Source organism: Ochlerotatus camptorhynchus, unplaced genomic scaffold (genome assembly GCF_037179485.1).
Source record: "Ochlerotatus camptorhynchus isolate MF236.1 unplaced genomic scaffold, CSIRO-AGI_Acam_v1.1 ptg000209l, whole genome shotgun sequence".
Classification (NCBI taxonomy): Eukaryota; Metazoa; Arthropoda; class Insecta; order Diptera; family Culicidae; genus Ochlerotatus; species Ochlerotatus camptorhynchus.
Window position 1 is genome coordinate 2,172,354 of NW_027040699.1, and position 25,516 is coordinate 2,197,869.

General features: G+C 41.0%; 2 protein-coding genes across 2 annotated transcripts; both read right to left on the reverse strand.

Annotated features, from left to right (window-relative positions):
• Nucleotides 1-7,874: 7,874 nt before the first annotated feature.
• Nucleotides 7,875-25,175, reverse strand: LTV1 (LTV1 ribosome biogenesis factor). The gene is made up of 5 exons (XM_065224291.1): nucleotides 25,042-25,175; nucleotides 24,762-24,947; nucleotides 23,960-24,699; nucleotides 8,277-8,549; nucleotides 7,875-8,206 (listed from the first exon to the last, which is right to left on the reverse strand). The coding sequence occupies exons 1-5, from the start codon at nucleotides 25,042-25,044 to the stop codon at nucleotides 7,957-7,959; spliced, it is 1,452 nt and encodes a 483-aa protein (XP_065080363.1). The 5' UTR covers nucleotides 25,045-25,175; the 3' UTR covers nucleotides 7,875-7,956.
• Nucleotides 8,556-13,565, reverse strand: LOC135703145 (uncharacterized). The gene is made up of 2 exons (XM_065224251.1): nucleotides 12,331-13,565; nucleotides 8,556-12,274 (listed from the first exon to the last, which is right to left on the reverse strand). Exons 1-2 carry the CDS (start codon nucleotides 13,070-13,072, stop codon nucleotides 8,574-8,576), a joined length of 4,443 nt encoding a protein of 1,480 aa, XP_065080323.1. The 5' UTR covers nucleotides 13,073-13,565; the 3' UTR covers nucleotides 8,556-8,573.
• Nucleotides 25,176-25,516: the final 341 nt, after the last annotated feature.

The window sequence follows — 25,516 nt, forward strand, 5'->3', positions numbered from 1 at the left end:
AATGTCCTATGATGTATGGTAATTGTCACTCATTGTAGCACGGAAACTAAGTCCGATAGCAGTGGGCGCTCCTTGACTGTTTGATCAATCTTAATAACCTCTGATTGTCCTCAACATGTCACTGTATGAAGGGCCAAAAACGGGTTCGTTGGATCGATAGGTAAATTCACCTATACACCTCCACGGGATGGTAGAGAATCTCCTACCAGCAACAAGATCATACAATTGGTCAAAAAACGAGCCGTCCGACAGAAGGATACCCCAATGAGTGTGGAGAAGAGCCCGTCCTTTTTCCACGAGATGTTAACAACAGGAAGTTGACAATTTCACTCGCCCCATCCAAATCGCTTCAATCGGGTGCCCTGATGGTCCCAGCATTGTTTTGCATGTATGAGCAATAATAAAAATTAAAAATTTAAAATGATCTCACCAATTTTTGCTGTTTCTCCACACTTCCGTCCAATTTTTGTGCCTATTTGTGAAGTCGTGGCCCTTCTCTGCATCACTGCTAGTCGCTACTAGTCTCCCATGTTATTTCTGATGTTTTCTACGATATTTCGACGTCCATTAACTTTGTATGATGATCTTGAGTTCCTAGCTGCGTCTTATAAAACCGTAACACCAATGCGGAAAATGGACAGTGTCTCCGGGTATTTTCTTAACGAGCATCACTCTATTGTCGTATCGCATGTGCTCCATTTTGCAGATCTTCTTTCGCTTTTACTTTGTTGATTCCATGGAACCGGAAAAGATAAAGATATATACATTATTAGCAATGATGTGATATAACCCTGTTCATAATGGTTCAACGAATGTGAAATGAGGGAACATTTAAATTTAACACGGTTTAAAGTATTTCAATGCAACATTACATTTGTTCACTAACAATTAACACATTTTTCAATATGTTATCCTAACTAATTTTTGGAATAATTTACTTGTGTTTTATACAATTAGTATCAATGTTCCGTCATATCGTATCTTCAAGTGATCTTCGCAAGCGCCTCATTTCGTTCAGGCTCTTTGGAACTCCATGAGGTGCAATATGAAAGGTGCGTGAATTGCACAAATAAGGTCTAGTGTCATCACATGTCACATGAAATCTGCCTCGACCAACCTGACAGAACGCGCCCTAACGCTCACTGAACCAAAGGGCAGGAATGATCACTGAGTCCTTCTGAATTCCTCAACACTCCGAATACGGAGGGGAAACATACTTTACGCCGACTACGAAGCCTCCGAAAAACGTGTAACAGCAAGTTTGCAATGACATAACTTAGCCATTTCTTGATGAATTTCAAAAATTGTGGTACCTCTATAATTCCTAGGCTAGATTATTTTAATAGCATATAGATTGAAAAATAGGATTGCCTACTTTTTTTTTTAAACGAAAAGTGTCGTTACACGTTCTTCTTTAAAGGTGTGTTTATGGGTTTTGCAGTTTTGCGGTCCTCTAAAGATCTGGAACATCCCTAAAACTGGTCTATCCATAAACCTGATCCTAGAACTCCGCGGTTTTTTTCGAAAACATTAGGAATTATGATGTAAGAAGAATTTGGGTTCATGACATAAACATGGACCCGAATGGCCATGGGCCGTCCTCTGGTAGGTCCGACACATCCGTAAAAAAGGTCAACCAATGAAACAGATCCTAGAGCTCCGCAGTTTTTTTCAAAAACGTTAGGAACTGTGATATAAGAAAGAATTTGGGGTCAAGGCATAAACCTGTACCTGCATGGCCATGGGATCGTCGTCTGGAGGATCTGGAACATCCGTAAAATGGCCAATCCATAAAACTGATCCATGAGTTCCACGGTTTTTTGAGAACACGTGGAACTGTGATATAAGAAAGAATTCGGAGTCGTAACATAAAAATGGACCCTAATGACCATGAAACCGTCTTTTGGAAGATCCGTAAAAGTGGTGCATCGATGGTACTGATTCTAGAACTTCGCGGTTTTCTCGAAAACACTTCAAACTGTGAAGTTTTCGAAAAAAAAAATCACGGTTTTTCACAGTTTCATGTATGAAACACTTTTACGGGTGTTCTGGATCTTCCGAATGACGGTCCAATGGCCATCCAGGTTCATTTCTATGTAACGACCCCAAATTCTTTCTTATATTACAGTTCCACGTGTTCTCGAAAAAAAAACTGGGGAGCTCTAGGATCAGTTTCATGAATGGACTACTTTTAAGGATCTTCCGGAGGACGGTCTCATGGCTATCCGGGACCATGTTTATTTCACGACCCTAAATTATTTCTTATATCACAGTTACTATTACTTTCGAAAAAACCGCGGAGGTCTAGAATTAGTTTCATGGATGTATCACTTTTACGGATGTTCCGGATCTTTCAGAGCATGATCCCATGGCCATCCGGGTCCATTTTTATGTCATGACCCCAAATTCTTTCGTATATTACAGTTCCACGTGTTTTCGAAAAAAAAAACTGTCGAGCTCTAGTGTCATGGATGAATTACTTTTATGGGTGTTTCGGATTTTCCCGAAAACGGCCCCATAACCATCTTGGGCCATGTTTATGTCACGACACCAAATTCTTTCTTATATCACAGTTCCAAGTGTTTTTGAAATGAATATAGAAACCATGACTGTATTCTGGCTAGTTATGAACATTTGTGCCCATTAATCTAATTTGTGGATCTTAGGCCACTTGTAAAACCCATAAACACTCATTTTAAAAAATGTATAACGACTCTTTTCGCTTTTGAATAAAGTAGATGATCCTATTTTTAATTCAGGAAATAAATTAGGAATTCTAGAAGTAGGGTACTACAATTTTTGAAATTCATCAAGAAATGGCTAAGTTATGCCATTACAAACTTGCCGTTACACGTTTTTCGGAGGCATCGTATCCGGAGTGTTAAACTACTTAAATAATGTTCTCGATTTCTCTTTCACTTAATTTCTATGAAGTACTATGAAGTTCTCTAAACTTCTCAGAGTACTGCTGAGAAAAACCAGGGAGCTAATGAAAAAAATATGAAGCTAGCAAATTTTTTGAGAGCTTCAACGAACTACAAATAGGTTCAGCGAATATCGAAGACCTCAAAAATGTTTAAAAGAGAATCTGCGAACTTCCGATTTTGCAGTGGTTCAGAGAGCTTCAGAGATGTTATACGAGCTCCGACAAGTGCATACATATTAATTGTTGTTCAGGGAACTGATAACTTCGTTGAAGTTCTGAGAAGTTTTAGAGGTTTCAAATACTTAAATTAAATGCTTTGGAAGAGTTCGCGTTTGGCTTTCAACGATAGCAGTTCAGCTCGTGCTGTGCTCTGTGTGCACATTTTTCTTCCCTTGCTTGCTGCGTGCTGGCGTTCCGCCTCCCGGACGAAAGGTGCTTGTCGAATGTTTTCGTCGTTGTGTTTGTGCGTTGAGGTTGTGTTTCAGAAATGCAATCGAAGTGTGCCGTGGCCGCTAATGGACGCGTTTGTTTTCGGTCACTGGAGTTGTCGGTTTTGATTTCGGCGCTGATTGCGAGCTGATTCGGCCGGTGAGGAGCTCTGGCGCTACGTCTTACATACTGTTTACTGGCGAACTGAAGCCGTTGTGACGCGAGTGATTGGCGATGAAAAGTGAACGCAGTTCTTTTTTTTCTCTGCTGAGGTTCCTCTAGATGGAGCAGCTAGAGTGTGTTTTGTGGTTGATGGGGGCTTCCGCTGCTTTTTTAACACCGCTTAAAGAAGTAGCGACAGCATATCTATGGGAGCTCTTTGAAATCACCGTGATGTCATGGATTCCTTTGCAACATCGAATGAAATCTTTCCAAGAGGTTGGTCACTAGGCACAGTGTGCCGAAAACAGATTCGGTACAATATGGGCACCCATGGTCAGAAATTTTCATGGCGTTTAAACAAAACTAGCAACACTGCTATATTACTATCATTGTTTACACTCTGGATGACTCGTAGAATCAAAAACGTGTATCAAACAACTGAATTGAATTCTTTCAGAAATATTTTCGCATTAAACCCAAGATCAAAATATAAACAGTATTCTTCGTTTTTTAATCGTGAAAAAGAATTTGATTATATATTGACTGGATAATAAAACTAAAGTGAGCTGGAAAAACCGAGTGAGGTTGAGGAAGGAGGTATATGAGTGGTTAGTTAAAACCTGAGTCGTGAACGAGGGGGGCGACTCTATCTAAGATGCAGGAAATATTTTGCTTTGCTGTTGTGAGATGCACTCGCGCTTGATAGATAGAAACACGATTGATTATTATTTTTAAAATTTCCTGCAAAAAGGTGGAGAGCGATGCGAGTAGATGGGTTTAGATGCAAGAGATGAAAAAAGATTTTTCGTAGATTGATTCGCTAGTGTGAGATTTTTCGACCATTTAAAATCGAGATTTAGATGTGTCACACCCCTCGGTCGTGAAGCATAATGTTCCGGATAGAAAGGGATTACTCTGGTAGTGGCTGATACCATTGGTGTTGGCCAGCGTTATATGTTTGTCGAGGCAGATATAGCAGGTATCTCCACGATGATGATCGCAGATCACAATGCTGGAGCAAGGCTTTCCGCAAAGATGCTTCAGGAGCAAACGTTTAATTTGATTTGGTAGGGGTACAATCCGATCAGTCGATCACTTTTCCCGGGGCATCTTTGGCTATGGATTTAGCACAAACGAAATTTATGATTGTAGGAGCTATTCAAACTTCCCACAAAATCGCTTTGCATCATTCTCTACGCATTTCCTCGAACTCGAAACCAACAATGTGGTAGTGTCCAATCATTTCACGATCTCGTGACCCGGCTCCCTGGCAGCGGTCTCCCTTACCGAGATTTTCACGTTGTTATTCTACTGTTTTCTTCCGTAGTCCTTATCAATTCCACTAAAGCTCGATTCAAGGTAAATCTGGACGCACGGTTTAATACACCAACGCGCCCCTGGTGGTTGGAACAAAAAACGTTTGACAGGCATTTGTTGATGTTTCATTGACGAAGAAATTGGTGAAAAGTTTTTCTCGATTGATCGACGCATCCCGAAATTACGGATCATGGAACTTGAGAAAAGAAAATAAAATGTGCCCAAACATCTAGAGAACCCTTCGTGGTCTGCCTCAAAAATAGCATAAGTGTTAAAATTCCCAAAGTCAACGCTGTGTCTTGTAATCAAAAGTTACAAGGATACTCTGAGTGTGGATAGAGCACAGCGCATCTATCATAAAAATGGCACTAGGGACAAAGAGCTGAGGAGAAAGGTGCTGAGGTACGTGAAAAGCAACCCAGGTGTCTCCATACGTGATTTGGCAAAGAAATACGATTCCAACTTTTCCACCGTGCGTAACATCCTTTCAAGAGAAAGATATAAGTCTTTTTGTGCCAGTAAACATCCGAATCGCTCCCTGAAAGAAAATTTAGTGGCCAAAAAGTGAGCACGATTACTATACGAACGAGTTTTGACGAAATTTGATGGCTGTATTTTAATGGATGACGAAACATATGTTAAAATGGATTATAAACAAATCCCCGGACGAAAATTTTACTGAGCAACTGGTCGTGGGGATGTCCCTTCCAGGTATAAATTTGTTTTTGCTGATAAGTTTGCTCGAAAACTAATGATTTGGCAAGGAATCTGCAGTTGTGGCCTTAAAACCAAGGTTTTCATCACATCTCATACAATGACGTCGAAGGTTTACATTAAAGAGTGTCTGAAAAAGCGGATTTTACCCTTCATTCGGCAGCACAAGACCAACGTTATGTTTTGGCCGGATCTAGCCAGCTGCCACTACTCTAAGGAGGTACTAGAATGGTATGCTGCAAACAATGTTAATTTCGTCGCCAAAGAGATTAATTCTCCGAATTGCCCTGAGTTCAGACCGATCGAAAAATATTGAGCAATTGTCAAGCGAAAACTTCGAGAATGCGGTAAAGTGACAAATGCACAACAAATGCGTTTAAAGTGGAATAAGTTCGCCGGTACAGTGTCACCAGCGACTGTGCAGATCATGATGGCATCGATCACAAGTAAAGTGCGACAGTTCGAAAAATAACTTATTATATATCGTTTGAAAGCTGAATAAATACCCTTTTGTTTGACGTTTTGATCAACCGTGTATGTTGTTTAATTCTTGAGTTATGATCACTTGAATGCGTCCAAATTTACTTTTAATCGGGCTTTAGCAAGCAGTCGAAATTGAAGCAAAGTTTCGTAGCAATTCCAGTCTCTAGCTGCTTCGAATCCGTTTCAAAACATTCGAACTGGCAGAAATACCGGGTTGCCAAGCATACCTAAATTTACATTATTCACTAAAAAATACAGCCGGCTCAATGACCGGCACAGCTGCGACACACTTGCGACACACTGCGAAAAAATGCCACCTATTAAGTGTGTCGAGTGACTTACCCCTTTATTTTTCTTTTAACTTTCAGGGGGCACCTGCGAAATGGATGGGGAGAGTGGAAATGCTAACTCCCTGTCTTTAACATTTCGTGAAAAGCGGGCGGGCTCTTCTTCCCACTTATTGGGACATTCTCATGTTGTATGGCCTGTTTTTTGACCGGTGGTATGATCCTGTTGTTGGAAGGAGATTCTCGTTAATCCCGTGGATGCACGTGGGCGATGTTGCCTACGGATTCACCCAAACCGTTTTTGGCCCTTCATACAATGGCAGGTTGAGTACAATTAGAGGTTATTAAACTTGATCGAACAGCGAGGATAGTCCACAGCCTACCGACAGTTTTCTTGCTACAGTGAGTGGTAGTTCCATATCATCATCATCATCATCATATCATCACCAAATACTTAAATGCTTTGGAAACGTTCTGAAATTGGACCTTTGAGAGATTCCATCAAATACTGCGATCTTAAAGAGCTTTTAATGATTTCAGTAGTATGTATGGTAGAAGTCATTGTTTACAAAAGAAATAATGTCTATTTGAAAATTTGTCCTTGTAATGATCGGAATGAAATCTTCAAATAATTAAAATTGAAACTTAATTGTGGCTCTAATCTGCACCAAATTTGTCTCTCAGAACAAATCCGCAGATAAGTTTGTGATGATTCAAAGCGATTAATAAATGATCGAAGACGTTTATTACGGAAAATATAATACTCTTTACATGCGGTTGCACGTATGACTAAAGAAGTTTTACGAATGATCTCCCGTCATTTCTGCATCTCATTCCTTGCATCCCACAAACTTTTCAATGACTCAGCTCGTACTCGCTTGAAGTTGCTCATCTTACTCGTGATTTTTTGTCAACAAATAGATGTCAACCTTCTTCGAGTTGCTTGCCTGAATGAACATCCATTTGAGCCGATTCATCATTTTCTTCATATCATACGTACGTAATCATATAAAAACCAAGTCATTTCGAGCTGGTAGAACTTGTTCGCACAAAATATTGCGAGTTGTTTCTTCCAGCTCGGAGTCACTCGATTTAATTGGCTAAATGAACACCAGTACAAGCATCTCGGAGTAGCTCGGAATCGGCTGAATGAATGAATCGCAAGTTGCGATCTGTTTCGAGCTTTCATTGATCAAAGCAGCTCCCTGTTCTCCACTGCTCTTTCAATTCGTTCGATAGATTTAGGATTTACGGAATAATTTTAAAGTAAGTACAGGGCTGTTTCTAAACTAAGTAGAACATTTTTGAGAGATTTTAGACCCTCCTCTCCCACGTAAACAATCCGCAAACAAACCGTAGACACTCGCCAACAATTTTAGAGACTGTCCACAAACCGCGAGGGCAGTTTTTGATAGGTTTCAGACTCAGACAGTACTCTGCGAATACCTACACTGGTACCTATACAACCCTACATCAATCCAGCTAGCACATGAACTTTCTCATACTTTCCATACGTGACAAACAACACGGAACCGCCTTGGCTAAATAAACACATTTAATTCATACATCTTAATCTGCACACAGGAATATTACCTGAAACTTACCTGACAGCAAACCTTACCGACCACATTTCCGCGGTTACACAATCCGTACCCCGGCGGTGGCCCGTTTGTTGATCTGAATTTTCTCCTGCTGCTTCTTCTCCTCCTTGAACGCCTCGGTGTTGGCCTTCCGTTCTATCCTCCGCTCGTTACGGTAATCCTTCAGCAGTTTCTTACGTTCCCGCTTCTCCTCGGGCGTTTCATCCTTGGGCCGAATCGACAGGACACTCAACGTGGAAATTACACTTCCGTCACACAGCGACTTTGGTCCACCGGGTTTTGATGCGCTGCGAGAAGGATAAAAAAGTACGATTTAATACATTCAGTTTAACAAAATCATCACACAATCACAATTACCTTCCCTCCTGTTCCAGCTTGCCTAACGACTTCATCGTAAGCTTACTGCCGTCCGCTCCGAGGACATTCATCGGAAGTCCGGTCTTCGGGTTGATGCTAATTTTCGCTGCAGCTTTGTGCTTCTTCGGCTCTTCGATCAGTTTGGGATGATTGTAGCAGTTGCTGTAAGTGGACAGGATGCTCTCGCAGTCCCACTTCTTTTGAGTTTCGTCTTCCACTTCCAATTCGACCATTTCCTCCTCATCCGACGAGACTTCCTGCAGTTTTAGGATTCTGTGGAGGTGGAAGGTATTTGAGTTAGCGTTCTGCCGCATCGGATAGTAAGGCAGCTATGGCGTCGTTCCCCTGTTCCCGTGCAAGATCGAGTGCGGTTCTACCGCGGTCATCGAGCAACGAGCAATCGAAGCTGAACCGATCGAGAAGAAAATGAACCATGAAAAAACGGTTTTCGTAGGTAAATTTGTGTAAAAAAGATGCTTTGAAAAGATCAAATCTGAACGAGCGCACGGTTTCGGGGTTCGCTCCACGTACGAGCAAATATATAGCCAGGGCAGTGAATTCCTGCTCTACAGCTATCACCAAGGCCGTTCGGTTGAACTCGTCGGTGATCTCCATGTCGCAATTGGCCTCGATCAAGTGATCGCAAATTTCCAAGGCATTTCTACCGACGGCAGTGTGTAGTGCCGTGAATCCACCGCGTGAACGGGCACCTAGATCGGCACCTTTAGCGATCAGGTAATCCACCGTGAATAAATCTCCATCGATAATGGCGTACATGAGGAGAGTCCTGTTGTGGACGTCTCGGGCTTCGTTCAGCAACGCACCGTTACGATCCAGCAGTATTCGGACGATATCGTAGGCCTTGTAGTAGCCCGCCAGTAGAATTTGAAAGGATTTCACTTCGGCTCCCTTTGACAGAAGGTAATTGACTTGTCGGACGTTGTGTTGCCCAATTGCTATGCTTAGAGCGGTAAATCGATCATCTGCGATCGCGTTGATGTCCACGTGCGGATTTTTCAGTAAGACATCGATGATAACTCGTTTACCGCTATACACAGCGCAATGTAGTGCCGTAAAACCATTTTCATTAGCAAAGCTGGGATTCGCTCCGCTCCGGAGAAGATCGCTGAAGAGTTTCGACCGACCACAGGTAGCTGCCGTCATCAGTGGAGTAAACTGAAGCTCATCAAGCGAGTGAACCAACTCCCTACCCGCTTCCGAAGCGAGAATGTACTGTACGAATCGAGGTCGGTCAAGCTGAATAGCTTTGTGAAGTAGGTTTTGGACTTGGTAACCGAATCCGTACTCTTCGTGCAGTTTGACGAATATTTCCAAGTCGATACTCTGCAAAGATCCAACAAGCGGATTATTCCGTTCGGGGCATCGGTCGGTATTTTCATCGATTAGGTAGGGAAGCAGCTCTAGATTACCAAGCTTGGATGCGATCCATAGTGGGTTCCACTTTGTCACATTGACATGGGCTCCGTTTTCCAACAGCAAACGAACGATATCTGAATATCCGTACCGAACGGCAAGGGCCAGTGGGGTTTCCCCGAAGACATTCACGTTATTGATCATGGTTCGGCGTCTAGCAAGGAAGAAGCGTACCGCTTCTAGATCACCACGTAAGACCATCCAGTGGAGTATCGTGTTGCGAAATCTGGAATCCACGAGGAATTGTTCGATCGATAGAAACTCTGTAACTTTTTGAATGGATGCGATCGAGTAGCTTCTCAGTATCCGTTCGACTTCTTGCTTGTGAAGACTTCTTTTGGCGTTTGGATTGGATTGCAATTGTTCGATCAATTCGAAACGGATGGATACGGTGAAACAAAACATGTGTGGATCATTTAGAAGTTGGCGGATCATTCTTCGCAGTTTACAATCGATGGGAAGGCTCAACAGCAATAGGAACAAGTTCAGTTCGAATGACGAATTTCGTAGATGCTCGATGAATGTGCGCGGTTGACCGTTCAGAGCGATCGTAAGAAGGTCGTTGTCCAGTTGGTTACGTTCGAAAATGTGGATGTTGTCGACCCGGGCTAACCGTCTCAGGGACTCGATATCGAAGCTCTCAGCGGCTGTGAAGTATTCCTGTTGTATGTTAATCCATTTCAATTTATGATTGAAGAAGTGGTCGAACTTATCATCGGTGATCTTCGTTGGAATAGTTGACTTGTGGTATAGTTTAATTGGGTGACGAATCAGGTATAGAGCAGAATATTCGATCGCCGATGACGTCCCCGTCAGGACTTCGTACGCTAAGCGATCGTGAGCAAGGTAGTTCCTAAGATTGCGACCTGTGATCACCGGAATCAGTCCTTTCAGCGAATGCAAGTTGTCTTTGAAAATGCCTAAGCTACAGAGGATCTCACAGGCTTCCAGCAGATGATATTCCAAAGCAAAGCGATCATCTGGGGTTAGCTGTATCGATATCAATTCTTCTGGTCTTCCATGCTTAACGATGATCTTCCGTATTGAATCGATTATTGAATCAAATTTCTGCTGAAATCGACCTTCATCAAGCAATCTCAACTCTTTAAGTCTAGTTTTGAGCTGTTTCAAGCCGGTTCCAACTCGTCGATCCTTGATCACCTCATTCAGTACGTGATACTTGTTGTTGAGATCGAACAGATTCTGGTAGTACTTCTTCTTCAGCCTATTATTCACCATTCGAACGAATTCTTCGTCGCCAATTGCTACACCCAAGTCACTCAATGTGCTGATCGTCTCCTCCAAGCATTGATCGGCTGGAACAACTGTCTGATGCTTTAACGATTCTATAGCCGTCGTATTCTGCCTGACCAGTCGCTTCCATAGCTCTTCGAGAAGAATTTTCTTCTGTTGATCGGTCTCGCGTATTATAAGTCGCGCGATCGCGTCAGCCGATACCATGGTGGACGCTTTATCTACGCTTGCATACCGTTGAGCTCGAGCAGTCTCTTGTAGCATACATCGCAACAGGGTTCGAACTCTCTCGATGGCAGCCGCATCCTGTTGGATGTACATTTCCAAAAAGAAAAACTGATCGATGGTATGCCCGATCGTCGCCACGTCATTTCGAATGGAATTCCTGTAAATTGTGAGCACGTGAAGAACTTTTCCCAATTCCAATTTCTCGTCTCCATCGTGGGACCGCTCGATCAGATGTTCAACCAAGACTACCGCGTCGTTCGAATCGCTGGGTTCAAAACGTGAAATCAGCTGGGACTTAAACTCCATCCCGATAAATTTCACATACGATCGCATCTGATCGAGACTTTGCATCCTGAGCAACCGACCCAGGTATTGACGGAAGACGTGAGTATTCTGGAGAAATGATACATACGACAGCCATCGAAGGCTGGCTTTGAGAGTGCCGAGCGTCGATCGGAATAGCTCCAGTGGGCAGTCTCGATCTAGACGATCCTTGGCCAGTGAATAGTCATGGCTGAAGAACTGTCGTAGTTCTTTCGCCAATGCGACGAAGGATTGCGCCGGAAACATGCACAGAATGGTGTCCAGCTTTTTGGTGATGTTCGGTGTCTGCTTTGAAGATTTGATCGCTTCACCGATGGACTGGAGGGCACGTTTCAAAGCTGCGATCGATGTGGGTAACGAAGATGGGTCGACCAGGGTGAGGTTCTGAATGGTTTGAATGCTTGAGATGACCTTACCGACCGAGTAGAACTGCTTTGCTGTATAGTAGGTCTTCAGGAGGGATTTGAAGTGCTTTCTATGGGTTGAGGTAATCCAGCGTTTCCGAAATGTGTCACAAATTTCGTCGAGTTCAGTGATCTGAGCGGGGTCGAGTTGTTCAAACTTTTCAAACGATCGCAATCGCTGTAGTGCAGAGTGATTTGCAATTTTCTGTCGAACTGAAGTGAATATCTTGGACTGACCAGGTCCGGTGGTATGTGTCTTAAGGCCTTCAAACATCGCTTGAGCAGTTAACCGTTTCACATCCCAGTACTCGATGAATACTTTCCTGAACGACCCTAGGAAGTTGATAACAGCTTCTGAAACCAAACATGAAAAACTCAACACCATCCCGACGACATCTACAAATTCCTACCTTTGTCGATCATGAATCCGAATATATCGACTTTCTCGTTTCTGCTTCCCGTCACCGTTCTTAAGAAAACTACCAAACAGAACTGCAGCTGCATCAATGGCAGGTCTTTCAACCAATTTTTCAGAAAGAACACATGTTCCAATATTTGCCTAACGTAAAGCAAAAATCGCTCATCTATGTCGTCGAAACTACAACCGCCGCAGTGATGCGCTTCCAAGAACTCGATGCACTCCAACAGATGACGCAGCCTTCCCTCTCTCTCCTTCTCCAAGGCCATTCTGTTATCTTCCGCACTCGAACAGCGTTGATAGTCAGCTTCGACGAGCAAATATTGCGCCCAATCGTCGATTTCCGGTGACATACAAACGTTACGGGTACGGAGTTCGGCGAACGCTTGCGTCAATCCCAACTGCATTTCCTTCCAACCATAGCGGCTTTCAATGATTTCTGAGAAAGTTTGAACCAAGCGAAGATTTCCCCTCACAAGAATCCTTCGAAATCCTTCCACCGTCGAAAGATCCTCACATTCCGTTCGTATCATTTCGACGAACAACGGTCCTTCCGGGTTCAATGATAGTGCCAGCTCGCTTGGTGTCAAGCCATCCGAGTTCTGGAACAGGCAGTCGTCTCTGTCGGATCGTATCCGATCGATGACGGTGTCAATAATGGATTGATTCCCTCCGTTTGAGAGCGCCTGCCGAACCGTCCGGTGTAGTTCTGTTTCGTAAAATTCAATGGACATCTTGACGGCTCAAAGCGTGAACTTGAACTGAGCGAATGCCATCGACGCTGATTGATATAGATTGGTGGGTGAGTCATAAACTAATGCACGACGCTGGGGGGCGACGTTTGAATGGCGAGCCGGGGGACGGATGGGGGAATACCCTTGCCCAATGCATTGAATACCGCGTGGAGTTGTTTTTCATTCATTCTGTTTTGCTCGCTACATCCATCGTGCATCGTCGTACTGCATAAACCGGTATGTATAGATAGGGTGAATGGATTTACAGCTGAATGGTTTTGTTGGTTGTGAGAAAAATTAAGCAATGTTGCGCTCCCATGCAACGCATAAAGTTAGCGAATTTCGAAGGATATGGGACTGTTCAGCTAATAAAGGCAGTTTATAGAATGGACACTAGAGCCACAGACAAACAGACGTTACTCTTCATTCTGATTTGAATATTATCATTTCCGTGGACTAGGGGAAAGTGGGGCAGCTTGGCCACATTAAGAAAATCATCACTAATGATACCAAATTCAGTGGAAAATTCGAATGGTACTTAACCAAATTAATAGTCTCAAGCCCTACTTCATCATGAATATAAATTTAATATTAAAAGTCAAGAACAGCATGTGAAAAGGGCATAAACGATGTATATTATTTATATAGCTACTGAAGGAGTATTAAAGATTAGTGATAAGAAACTACTGATAAACGTTATTTTCTGACCGTAACAAAAACAGGCTTGTTGATCGTTGTCATAACAACCACATATTTAATTATAATTACAAATTTACAGCGTTTGGTCAATTAGAACCAAAGTTAGAGCCATCCCCATATAAACTTCAAACCGTTTGCGCGACCTCTAAACCTTTATAAATTTTTACCATTTTAGCATAGACTCATATTTTGGGGTTATGAGTCAAACTGGAGGGTGACCTATTAGATTAAAAATACTTTTCTTTTTCAATATGAAGCACCCCAATGGGACACCTGAGGGTAGCCGTTAGGCTTCAGGAAAGTGCCAAGACATTCCCGGTTCTACAACCTCTGGAAATAACGAAAAGCCTTCCTTACTGTACTGTTTGAAACAATCAGGAACTTTCGAAGTGATGAATAGTCAAGATTTTTCGGGAAGTTCTGTGACAGCTGGAATTGTTGGAAATTATTAGAAAGCTTTGAAACTTCTGAATCACCATCTTGAAATTCCTGGAAAGGTGTTACCCATGTGGATGAACTACTAGACCATTCTGAGCGTGCATTAAAGATTTTCTAGGAAGTTCAGGGCCGATACCGGGTAATTTATTGGTGACTTAGTAACTTTTTTGTAGGCGGTCAGTTCAAAGTCCCTGTTTTCGACAAAAAGTCATTAAAGCCCCTTTTTTTCGTCGCTTGCAATGCCTCTGTAGGCTTAGTTTCTATTTTAAAATTTTATAAAATTAATTACTTTTACAAAAGAAATATCCACAGCATTGAAATCAGTACAGACAGCATTCGTTGCGTTGAGGCGAAACCTCATCTCATCTGCCAAACGTCAATCGCTCGTTGGTATAGTTTTTAAGATGTCAAACTGTATTTTTTCATGCAAAACCGCTCACTAGATTATTCCCAAGTAACAACAATGATATGTCAAGGCTAATTTGACACAATTTCCTGAAGAGATTACTAATTGCTAAAGTTGAAGAAGCTAATTTCAATTAACAGACTAAAGTGGTAATTTTTATACGATAGATGAGGAGATGAAAGTATAGTATATAGATGAGGAGATGAAAGTCGACAATTACAGGAGCACATACCGTGTAGAGGTAACAATAGCTGCAATTTCCAAACCTACGACTGGATGCCTTCCTTCAGATAACAACTTGAGTGTGGCACAATCGATAGAACTGTTTCAAACACAGCGTCGGTACATGAGCGAGTCGTTGATCATCTCTTTTTGCCAGCGGTAGGGGGGGGGGATACCCCTCACCATCCCCCTCCAACGGGGGAGTTTGGTAAAGAAAGATGATCAAACCGATTTGTACCTTCATAAAATTTGTCCTTGCTCGCTTTCTACTATCTATACACAATTTTCACACTGCCGCACCCTAACGGCACATGATGACAAGTATGACATATAAAACAGCATCACTGCTTTCAGTTGACATTTTGCCAAGCGTTGCTAAGGTTTACTACTTTGTTTACTTCAAAGTAAGGGGGAAGTTTTCTTTTTCAGTAGAACCTTTTTTGTTGATTTTCTAGCGAGGTTATCCCAAATCATAATAAAAGATTGCACAATTGACGAGACTCTCCGCGCCTTGGGGATGGAATCACAGAACAGATAGGTAACATGGGAATCAGAAACGGAGCCATTTAAATTTCAATTGGTAGTGACACCTAGCGGTGGAGAGAACGCTTTTTACACTCAAAATTTATTTACACTTATACCACCTTTTACCATTTATACCAAACATACCCAAGATTCATATATTGAAAGGTGTGTACACTTCTGTTGGTGCTTATGTATAGAGTGTCTTTAGGAAAGATGAGAAAATCTTATATATTTTTTAGATTATATGCTTTTTTGAATTCTTCTTCTTCTTCTTCTTCTTCTTCGAATTTAAACTTATTGCTTATTGCATATAAGCTTATTGCATGCTCTGAGCTTATGTCGTTTTCGTTTTTGCGGTGCAGCACTGGTGTAGTGTAAGCAGGAATAAGCACGAGTCTTTGACAGCTCAGATTACTTCCTACCCACAGATTTCATCAATGCTTCCTGCAAAAGCAAAGGGTAAGTAAAATGCTAACTGTGGAGTGAGACGTACGATACGATCTAGTACGATTATCATAATTCCGTACACTTTGATATTCAAAAACACAATAAGAATAAGACATATCCAAAGTTTAACGATAGGAGATATTATCATCAGCGGGTATTTATTTGCATCATGTTCCAATGTATTGTTCTGCAAACAATTAACACTCTAAGACTTAATTTACCCCCGTTGCGATAAAAGGGAAAGAAGTGCCGAAGCTGACATTCCCCCTAATTAAAAAATATCCAATCTTTCATTCATCCTGAATTCTCAAAACTATATTCAATACACATGCAGATCGCTCTACCTATAGGAATAGAAAATATCTTGGGTTGTGAGAGGATATGTCGAAGGAATGGCAGGGAAACTCTCTTTACTCCAATGGCATTTCTCATGGCCGTGTGCGTTTGTGTTAAAAAGCAAAACATCTTCCGTCTTTCACTTTTTATGCGTAAAAACCGTCGTCCAGAAAAAGTGAAATCATAATGCATTTCGTCGTAGAAAAAAATCGTTCCATTCACGACGGATGACCCCATTGTTTACGATTTATGAGAGGGAAGGCGAATACGAGCTTATCAGTCATGTAGCATATAGTAACATGCCGTCTCTTTTGTTCTTTCAGTCCTCCTGGTAGCAGTTAGTGGGACACTACACTCGATATATATATAGGCAACTCAGTGGCGCCTTGTTGCTAGTTTTCCCAGACTTTCCGATTCTTTACGTGTGTAATAATATTTTTTGCATTCCTTTGCTTAACGCCTTTGATGTTTTGATCGAATAATTCAATGAAATAATTAAATAAATGTTGTCATGTTTCTTTTACATGTAACATTTGAATGCTCATCAGTACATAGTGGCTTTAGCATTTTTGAATCCAAGGTTTGTTGTGTACTAGGATTTAATATTTTTCTTTCAATCTGGCATTGCTGGTACTAGTATAATGGACAACAAGAATCGTACAGTACTATCCTAATATTTTGATCGTATGAATCAAATGAAAACTTTACCGTTTTATTAAAGTACGTTAAATTATTTTTTTTTACTAAAGATTACTAGTATTGAAAAGCCAAACGCAACGGATTATAATTATATTATGCATGGACAGCTTATTTGACACATGATCTTTATTAGCATATTTGTATAGCATTAGCTTATTAGTGGACATAAAACATTTGTTTCATGCGAAATTAATGGAACGCACCCTAATTACACGCAACAGAACAACGGCTCTCTAAACAAATCTTTACACTTTTAACATTGAAATCAGTGGTTATGTAAGGAAATTGGTTTAGTTTTGTTGCTATTGATTCGTGGAGCTTTGCTTATTTCTTAGACAAATATTGCATTTTTTTTTAATGTGCTATGAAACTTTCAGAAATTTTGGTTGCAAAATAAGAAAGTTATTTAATTTTTTGAGTTTGTGGTTGAAGCAAAATAAACCGTTTAGAATTGTCTCCAAAAAAAGTGCACAGACAATAACAGTTGTAACTTTTTAATCATCGTTTTCAGAGAAGATTATTGTGTACATAGTGCAATTTTTTGACGATCTAGAAGGTTTTATACCAAATTACAATGGAGTGAACACACTTCTCTCAGAAAAATTCAAAAAATAATAAATTTATGCGGAACATTTACATATATACAGACTTCGTTTAATTAACCCCATTTAATAATAAAAAATAAAAATAAAACTTGTCAATTTGACTGATTACTCACCTGTAACGGAAATTTGAATATTTTACGACTTATTTAGATGTTCAAAAATTCAGTAAAATTCTACCGGTCTCATATATAAAATCATCGGTTGCAAGAAAATTAGTGGATCATTGATGCTTTTGATTTGGGTCTTACCTATTTTTGCAGGTGAATGAGATGTAATTCAAAATATTGTGCAGTTTCTTTCATGTTTCATAGTTTTATAATCTGTAACTTGAACAAAGAACATACCGAATTAATAAAACATAGTAAAATGTACTATTTTGCACCTGTAATGGGAATGCGTTATGGTCAAAATCTAGGGGTGAAAATTATCTCAGAAACTCATAAAAATATAATTTGAAAAATATTTTCCATGAAAATTGAGAAAAGTTGCAAAGAAAAACCGAAAGAACCATTTTCTAAGTAATCAATTTTTTTTAATATTTTTTCGAAGGATAAGTGTGACAGTTTTTACCCCTAGTTGTCATCTAATTGGCCCTATTTTGAATTTCAGATTTTTTCATTCATTATATTATTTATTTCGCTACAATGTTAGAGCACAAAACTGGAGCATTAGTTTTAAAACTGACACACTTACCCTACTTGAAGATTTCTTATCTTTCACTGGTGAAAAGTTCAGGATGGATTCTTTTATTTTTTGTGTTAAGATCAAAAATCTAACTAATTGAAAATTTGAATATAAAACATTATTTTTACAATGCCACCCTCAAGGTAAAATTGCAAAGCAAGTGACGAATGTAAAAATCCGTAAACTTGTGGGCAAAGTTTCTAAAAAAAAATCTGAGACTCCTCTTTGGCACAAACCTGCAGACAGATCTTTTGAACCATATCATTTTGTCCGCGCACGGACTTTAAACTTTTACGTTGCGTTTTCGTTGTTGTGTAGTTGAATTGAACAAATAATACACCAATTGTTTGACCATACCTTGACCGAACCTTATTATTATTATCATACAGAGTCTGAACAGTAAGTAGCATAGTTGTACATACATACATAGTTGTTACACAAACACATTTGCAATCACCTTAATTAAAAACGAGACATTTCACCAACATCCCATCAAATATGTTTTTAATTGGTTCAAACAAATTGTGATACTAATAGTAATTTTATGCAAAGCAATGTAATACCCTATTCACGTATTCCAACAAAACCGCTAGAATTGCGTCAATAATGATTATTTTTGCCAAGCATTGAAAAAAAATAAAATTTAATTTTTGCATGTTCAAACAATTAGGAGCGTACTGTAAGCAAAATGTTTTAACGGTAATTATACCAATTTATGCAAGATTTGAAATCATCATGTGCACTGCGAAATGAAAATAGAAAGGAATAGCAAAAATTACATGAAAAGCATGAGCTCAGATTCAGATGAAACCGTTTGCTCTGAGTTACCTATCTGTTCTGTGATGGAATTCTAAAGAAAGTCTAGAGGGTATTTGGCGGATATCCATAGTTTCGAAAAGATTTATGTTTTGGGGGAAACCCAAACAAATTAGTCAGAGTCTCCATGCCACGTAGAATAGGCCTGCTTACCCCAGATGGCCATAGGATCCGGGCCGAATGAAAATTGTATAGGTAAAGAGAATTGCAGAATCCAGTTCCAATTGCAGCATTGATGTATGGTGTCAACAAGAAATCGGTTCAGAACTGTCCTGCCATTCTGTAGATGCGTCTGCAACCGCGGCTGTTTTTCCCGGAGAACTGCTCGGTACGATTGATGGTCCACCAATCAGTCAACCGTACAGCTCATTCTATGGACTGAACGATCTCGGAGTTTCGATTGATTATGGAGGCAGGTGGAGTTAATGGATCCTGTATTAGCAACATTAAGAAGTATTCTGCTTGCAGAATTGTAAAGGTATAACCACACCGGAGGTAACAAAGCCAATCTGAACCGCGGTATCAATAAATGCAATCGGAACCGCCAGCAGTTTCAGGGCTATAAATAGCAAGCAAGCGGATCAAACGTTGGCAACCGGTATCAAGATCCTGGCCCAGCATTTGGATGGTGTTGGATATTACTCGGATGTGGAAAAGTAAGAAGTTGAGAGCCATGAGAAAGACGAAGAAGAGCAACACTAGTAAATTTTAAATTCGTTAATGAACAATCTCAGCAGTTTAAGCCTCCTGTTTATTTATGAGGGTGTTCAAAAGTTCAAAGCCATGGCAAACCGCAGTCGTTTGACTATCTCACCAAAAATTATTGTATAACTCAGTTAGACGAATTCAGCACCCAACAGCGACTGCTGACATAAGGAATCTACTGAAGGTCTATTGCTGCTGCTACTATTGCCGGTGGGAATTTTAGGTAGAATCATTCCTGATTTCTAGGTTGTAGCATTGCCCGAGTAGCATGATGATAATGTAGAGGCACATCTTCCACTTGCCGGTTGAGTACTTATGATACAGAATTCGGTGAACGTCTACCAGAATGACACCCGGTACCGAACTTTCTTCTCATGGGTGGACAACTTCTGCCATCAGTCATCCTTTTCCTGCTCGTAGAGGGGCAGAACTTCGAGGTTGGCAACGGTCAGCGTATGCTGGCCAACAGTTCCAGCAGTGACCGGCGATCTAGCGCTTGTCAATCTTCTCATTCGTTTGGCATCGTTGAACCTTGACCGTTGAAGACTCACATGCGTGTTATTTTTGGCTCGTTTTACTTATAAAAGGACAGGCACAGTGATATTCCTCATATATACTATGCAATATGCACACAAATAGCTCGTTTAACCATCCGTGAGAACTTGACAAGGCAAACAAATAATCTCATAAGTCATAACTGCAGGGTTGCCAAACTTATGGGGTACTGAGACCGACAGCTTGATTGCCACACTTTGGCACATTCGGCACAACGCTGGGCATAACTTTCGGCACAGATTGAGATGTGCAGAGTAGAGTATCCCTTGGATGTCACCGAATTTGCAAACTTCAAAAAACACACAGAAAAACCCCCAACGAGCGAATGATTACTGAATCAATAAGAATTCTATCGATGTACCTGTAGCTTCTTATTCGAATTAGTAAAAAACAGGGAAAAATTTCTTTTATAAAAAGTGAATCATAAATAATACGTCCCATATTATATAGCTTTACATTGTAGATTATGTTAGTAAAGCCTTTGTCATAAACTAATTCAAATGTTGTTAAAACGCCAATCTTACTTATGATTTGTAAGCAATATTCTGAACAACTTCTTCTTCTTCTTCTTCTTCGCATTTCAAGTTTATTACTTATAGCATATAAGTTTATTGCGTGCTGTAAAAACTTAGTGTTTTGGTAATGCCGAAAGCTGTGCCAAGCGTTGTGCCGATCATTCCGAAGTAGACCGAAGTGTATCAATCTAGGAGTCAATATCCCATGAGTTTGGTAACTCTGAAGTCAGACTTTTTGTGATTGTGTTTACATTTTCAATTTATCTAATTCATGAACATGGTTCATGACAAATATTAAGCTCCATTCTCATTAGAATGAGAGCGAATTGGGCAGTGGAAGAGGAACTGGAAGCAATACAACTCGCCCACAAAAAAACAGACGGTCGACGAAATTTTCACCAGCTGCCAGTAAACTGCTCCCCGACAAAATCAAACCCAGAACTCGAACGGACGAAAGTTCACTACCACCTTAGAAACAGTTCTGATCGACTCAGCTCACGATCCTTTGCAGATGTGATACCTTTCACAAGGTACCACCCATCAAAACCAATGACCAATGTACCACCAGTGAAAACCATCAAATGTCCCCCCACTTCATATCTGTCATACCTCGGATCTGCAGTTCACTGTACCCTGTGGTTGTTGTTGTTCATCTGCACGCCCATGGGATCTTGCCGAAAAGCAAATTACTTCAAGGGGGGAGGTGACTGCCAAATACGAACAATCGTCGCCTACCTCGCATAACTGGTTCCAAAAGCAAACAAGCCATAAGAAACCTACAGCGTTTATTTACGTTTGGAACCAGTTTCATATAAGAATGCCGGAGAACTTTGAGATTTGGGCGTTATTGCTTTTGTAAACAAACACGCCAATCGCCGATATCTCGTGAATAAAAGAACAAACTAGCAAACAAACTATACCAAATGATAAAGGAATCATTCTTCTACCTGATTGTGTTGTTAGTTTTTTAGATTGAACTTTAATTTGCGAGAAATCGGCAAATGACGTGTTTGTTTACAAAAGCAATTACGCCCTAATCTCGAAGTTCTCCGGAATGATCAGTAGGCTGATTTGACAGCAAGTCCCACCCCCCAGAATTACTTATGCTGCGAACCATTTGCCGAGTTAAATTCAACTCGTGGCTAAAAGTGACATTTCGAAAGTTATTTCTTATGTTCGAAAATCCCTGTGTTACCGGTCGATCGGTTTTCGAGCAGAACTCAGCCACGGTTGTCAAAATTTAACTTCTTGTCTGTCAGAAATAACCACGCTCGGATAGCAGGGTTAATCGATAACTTTTCATCTGTCAAATTTTAACCAAAAGTTAAAATAATCCACCAAATGGTTCAGAGCCTTAAACGCTGTCCAGACTGGAGAGTTATAACATGTTATAACGGTTGTCAACTAATTGCAACACAGAAACCACCATCAAGATAGCGCTATAACATGTTATAACTCTGTAGTCTGAACGTACTATTATAGTACCAATGACTGGCAAGAATACCTAAGGAAAAACGTAGAAGAAAACGATAACATTTCAAACCTGGCCGAAATACAAAACCCATCACATTCACCCCTGTTTCTTTTTCTGTATCGTTCGTTCTGCATAACAACCTTGTAAAACAAAACAAAAATCCTCCGCAGAGCCACAATATTGTCGTCGTTCAGAGGATTTTTGTCCATTCAGTTCGCCGATCGCATTCCGCACCGTACCGTCGTATTGGACGATCTTACAGGCATTTGACCAACCGTTGCTAGAGGAAAACCATTTTGGCCATCTTGACTGTCGTATCGACCCTCTCGACCGACCATGGTGTGGCAGAGCGCTGTTGGCGTGAAGCTATTCTGGATGAAACCACGAGCCGCTGGGATTTTCGCTACGAATCGGATGAGATAAACAACTTAGTTCCACGATGCAGACAATACTCACAGCATTTTCTCTTGGAATCCGAACCCAATGTGAAGCCCAATGGAGTAAACAAAGAAGTCAACCTTAGCAACGATTGGCAAAACGTCAACTCTCGACAGTGATGTCGTTTTATATTATGTTGATTGTAACCTACTTATCAACGTTTGTACTAAAGAGCCGAATAGTGTGCCATGCTGTGTTTCGGCACAGTGTACAGAGCTGAATACCCCTTGCCTGCATGTTTTGTTATATCGGCGAAAGATATGGCAATTCGAAAAACACAACTTTAACTTGAACTGTGGACAATTCAATTTCAGGATGCGATTATTTTGCTTGATGGGACAAACTGACTTGATATTGTCTTCACATTTTTTATGATTCGAAGTTTTATCACGTAATATGAAAGTAGATGCCAATTGATAGTGGATAGCGTTGTTATTTCAAAATTGATGAAAAACAATACGGGACTGATATGCCATTATTATAATAGGCAGTACACAAGTATTCAGTAAAAAAAAAATCATCCTCTTCTTTAACACTTTACCATTCTTGCATTTACTCAACGGCGCTCCAATGCACTAAAAGGATTGATTTTTGTTGGACGCAGCTGGATCGAGCAGACGCACGTCTAGCGCCTACAGAAATGGATTTTCATCGACCCACAGGATCTCAGTTGAACTCAGCAATGTGGATCTGAATTTATATTAGGGTTAAAATTAACAAAATACCCTTTTATTTGAGTAATTTTTGCCTAACTTGAAAAACTGCAACATCAAGCATTGAGCAACCACAAGTTCGCAACTCTATTTAAAATGAATAACTATCTTCAAACTGCACCGAGTAATTAAGTTGTTTGTGTGATTAAGACGTATTTCCCTGATTTTCCAGGTAGTCGACATCCTGATTAGGTGCACATGAAATGCATGCAAAAGAGGCCTTCGAATTTTTCAAACCGACCATATACAAGATCCTTTGCAAAATTAGGGCTCAATCGGACATGATTTGGGGTGGTTTAAACTTGTTCCATTTGAAAAATTTTCCTGTCCTGTGCTTTTCTTAGAAATTCTCCGTAATTGACTAGAAGGTCATCAGAACATGTGATTGCTCCTGAAAGAGCTCGGCACATGATCCGAAGGTTTATCTCCTAAATCGTCTGGAATTAAGCCCACAACTTTGACGATGATTTGAGCTACATAATCCCAAATTAGGCTTCCTCTAATGCCATTACATAGAAAGGTTATTGTTTTAAAACCTTATTGAAGTGACTTTTTGCCATGTTCATCACGAATTATTACCTCAAAAGGGATTTCAACTTGCACCACCTACCTTTCTTTGTCCCACTGCTTATCGTAAGCAACGTCGTACTTCTCGTCCCTTTCCTTCCGATATCTTTCGGCGTACTGCAGCAGCACATCGTCATTGATCTCGACGTGCCCTTCGATATCCTCACAATCCAGCGCTCCCAGTTCCGGATCGTCGTACTGCTCGAAGAATTTCTCGAACCGATCATCCAGCAGCGTCAACTGTTCGTTTCTCCGAATCACGCTACTGCTCATCGAGTATTCTGTGAATCTGGACTTGGTCTCCTCCCGATCGAAAGCCAACGGTCCCAAACCGTCCCGGTTTTCGTCGCCGTCATCCGACATTGCTGCCCCATTCGAGTCTACATCACTGTACTCGCCGTCTTCGTCCTCTTCGTCGAAGCAATCATCTTCGCCACCCATGGCCAGTTCCATAAAGTTATCCTCCAACGCATTGGTAGGGTCATCGAAGTTGAAGTCCTCGTCCAATGCGGCCACCACATCCGGATCCCAGTCCGGCCGGGGACCCGGACGCTGTTGTGCCTTCTTTTTCATGAGTCCTTCCTTCTCTTCCACCTCGGAAGCAAATACCGAACTGGGCAGCTGGATGCTCACCTTTTCGGCACCGGCCGTCTTGGCTGGTTGGACCGGTTCCCAGTACACCTCGTTGCGACCGGGTTCTCGCAAATGCTGCAGGTAATCATAATCGTCGTCAAAGTACACGCCGAACTTGGCCTGATCTTTTTTGCGCTTTTCCGGGTCGATCTGCAAACGATAAGAGGGATAGTATAAATGGTGCAAATCTTAATTATTAGTCGGGAGCTTACCTGTCCAGTGGAGGAGGGAGCCCGCGAAGCAGTGCCAGATGCTTGGGGGTCATCCTTGCCTGGTGTCAAAACCGGAACCAGTACATGCTGCGGGGCCGTTTCGTCCACGTACAGCGGATCCTGCTGGCTACGGTTTACCAGCCGGAATGTGACCGCTTTCTTTTTGTCGATAAATTTCTTCTTGCCCTGTCGAGGTAGTAAATGAGGAAAGCACGTAGAGGTTAGCGATTAAGTGGAGCGTTTTTTCAACGCTGTAAATGGGAATAATTTGCACACTTACCATTTTGCCAATGTGAAAATAGTGTTACGGATGCGCAGATACCCGCAGGACAATAATATCCTTGCGAATGTGTGAAATCTGGCCAAAAACGTGAACTTACGAGCGAGAACTCGTGTTTACTTCTGGCGAAGTTTTGTTTTGAAAGAACTACTGAACTGACAGCATTTTGGGTAATTTGATCGATTCTCGATCAAACATTGGTGATCAGGGATGCCAGAAGATTTTAGAAAAGTTTTCAGCTAAAGTCTGACACGCTAACTTGAAAGTTCCCATTAATTGGTAAAAATACATATTTTGAAGAAAAGTAGCTTAACTCATACAAACTGAACATTGCATTAAGTCCTAAGTAACATTGATCGATTCTCTTCGTCGACTTTCTTATTCGTTTATAATTTGGGAACTGAACCGTTTCTTGTCGTTTTTTGTCATATAAAATGCTAGATAATAGCTTGTTTCATCGATCTGTGTACTGAAA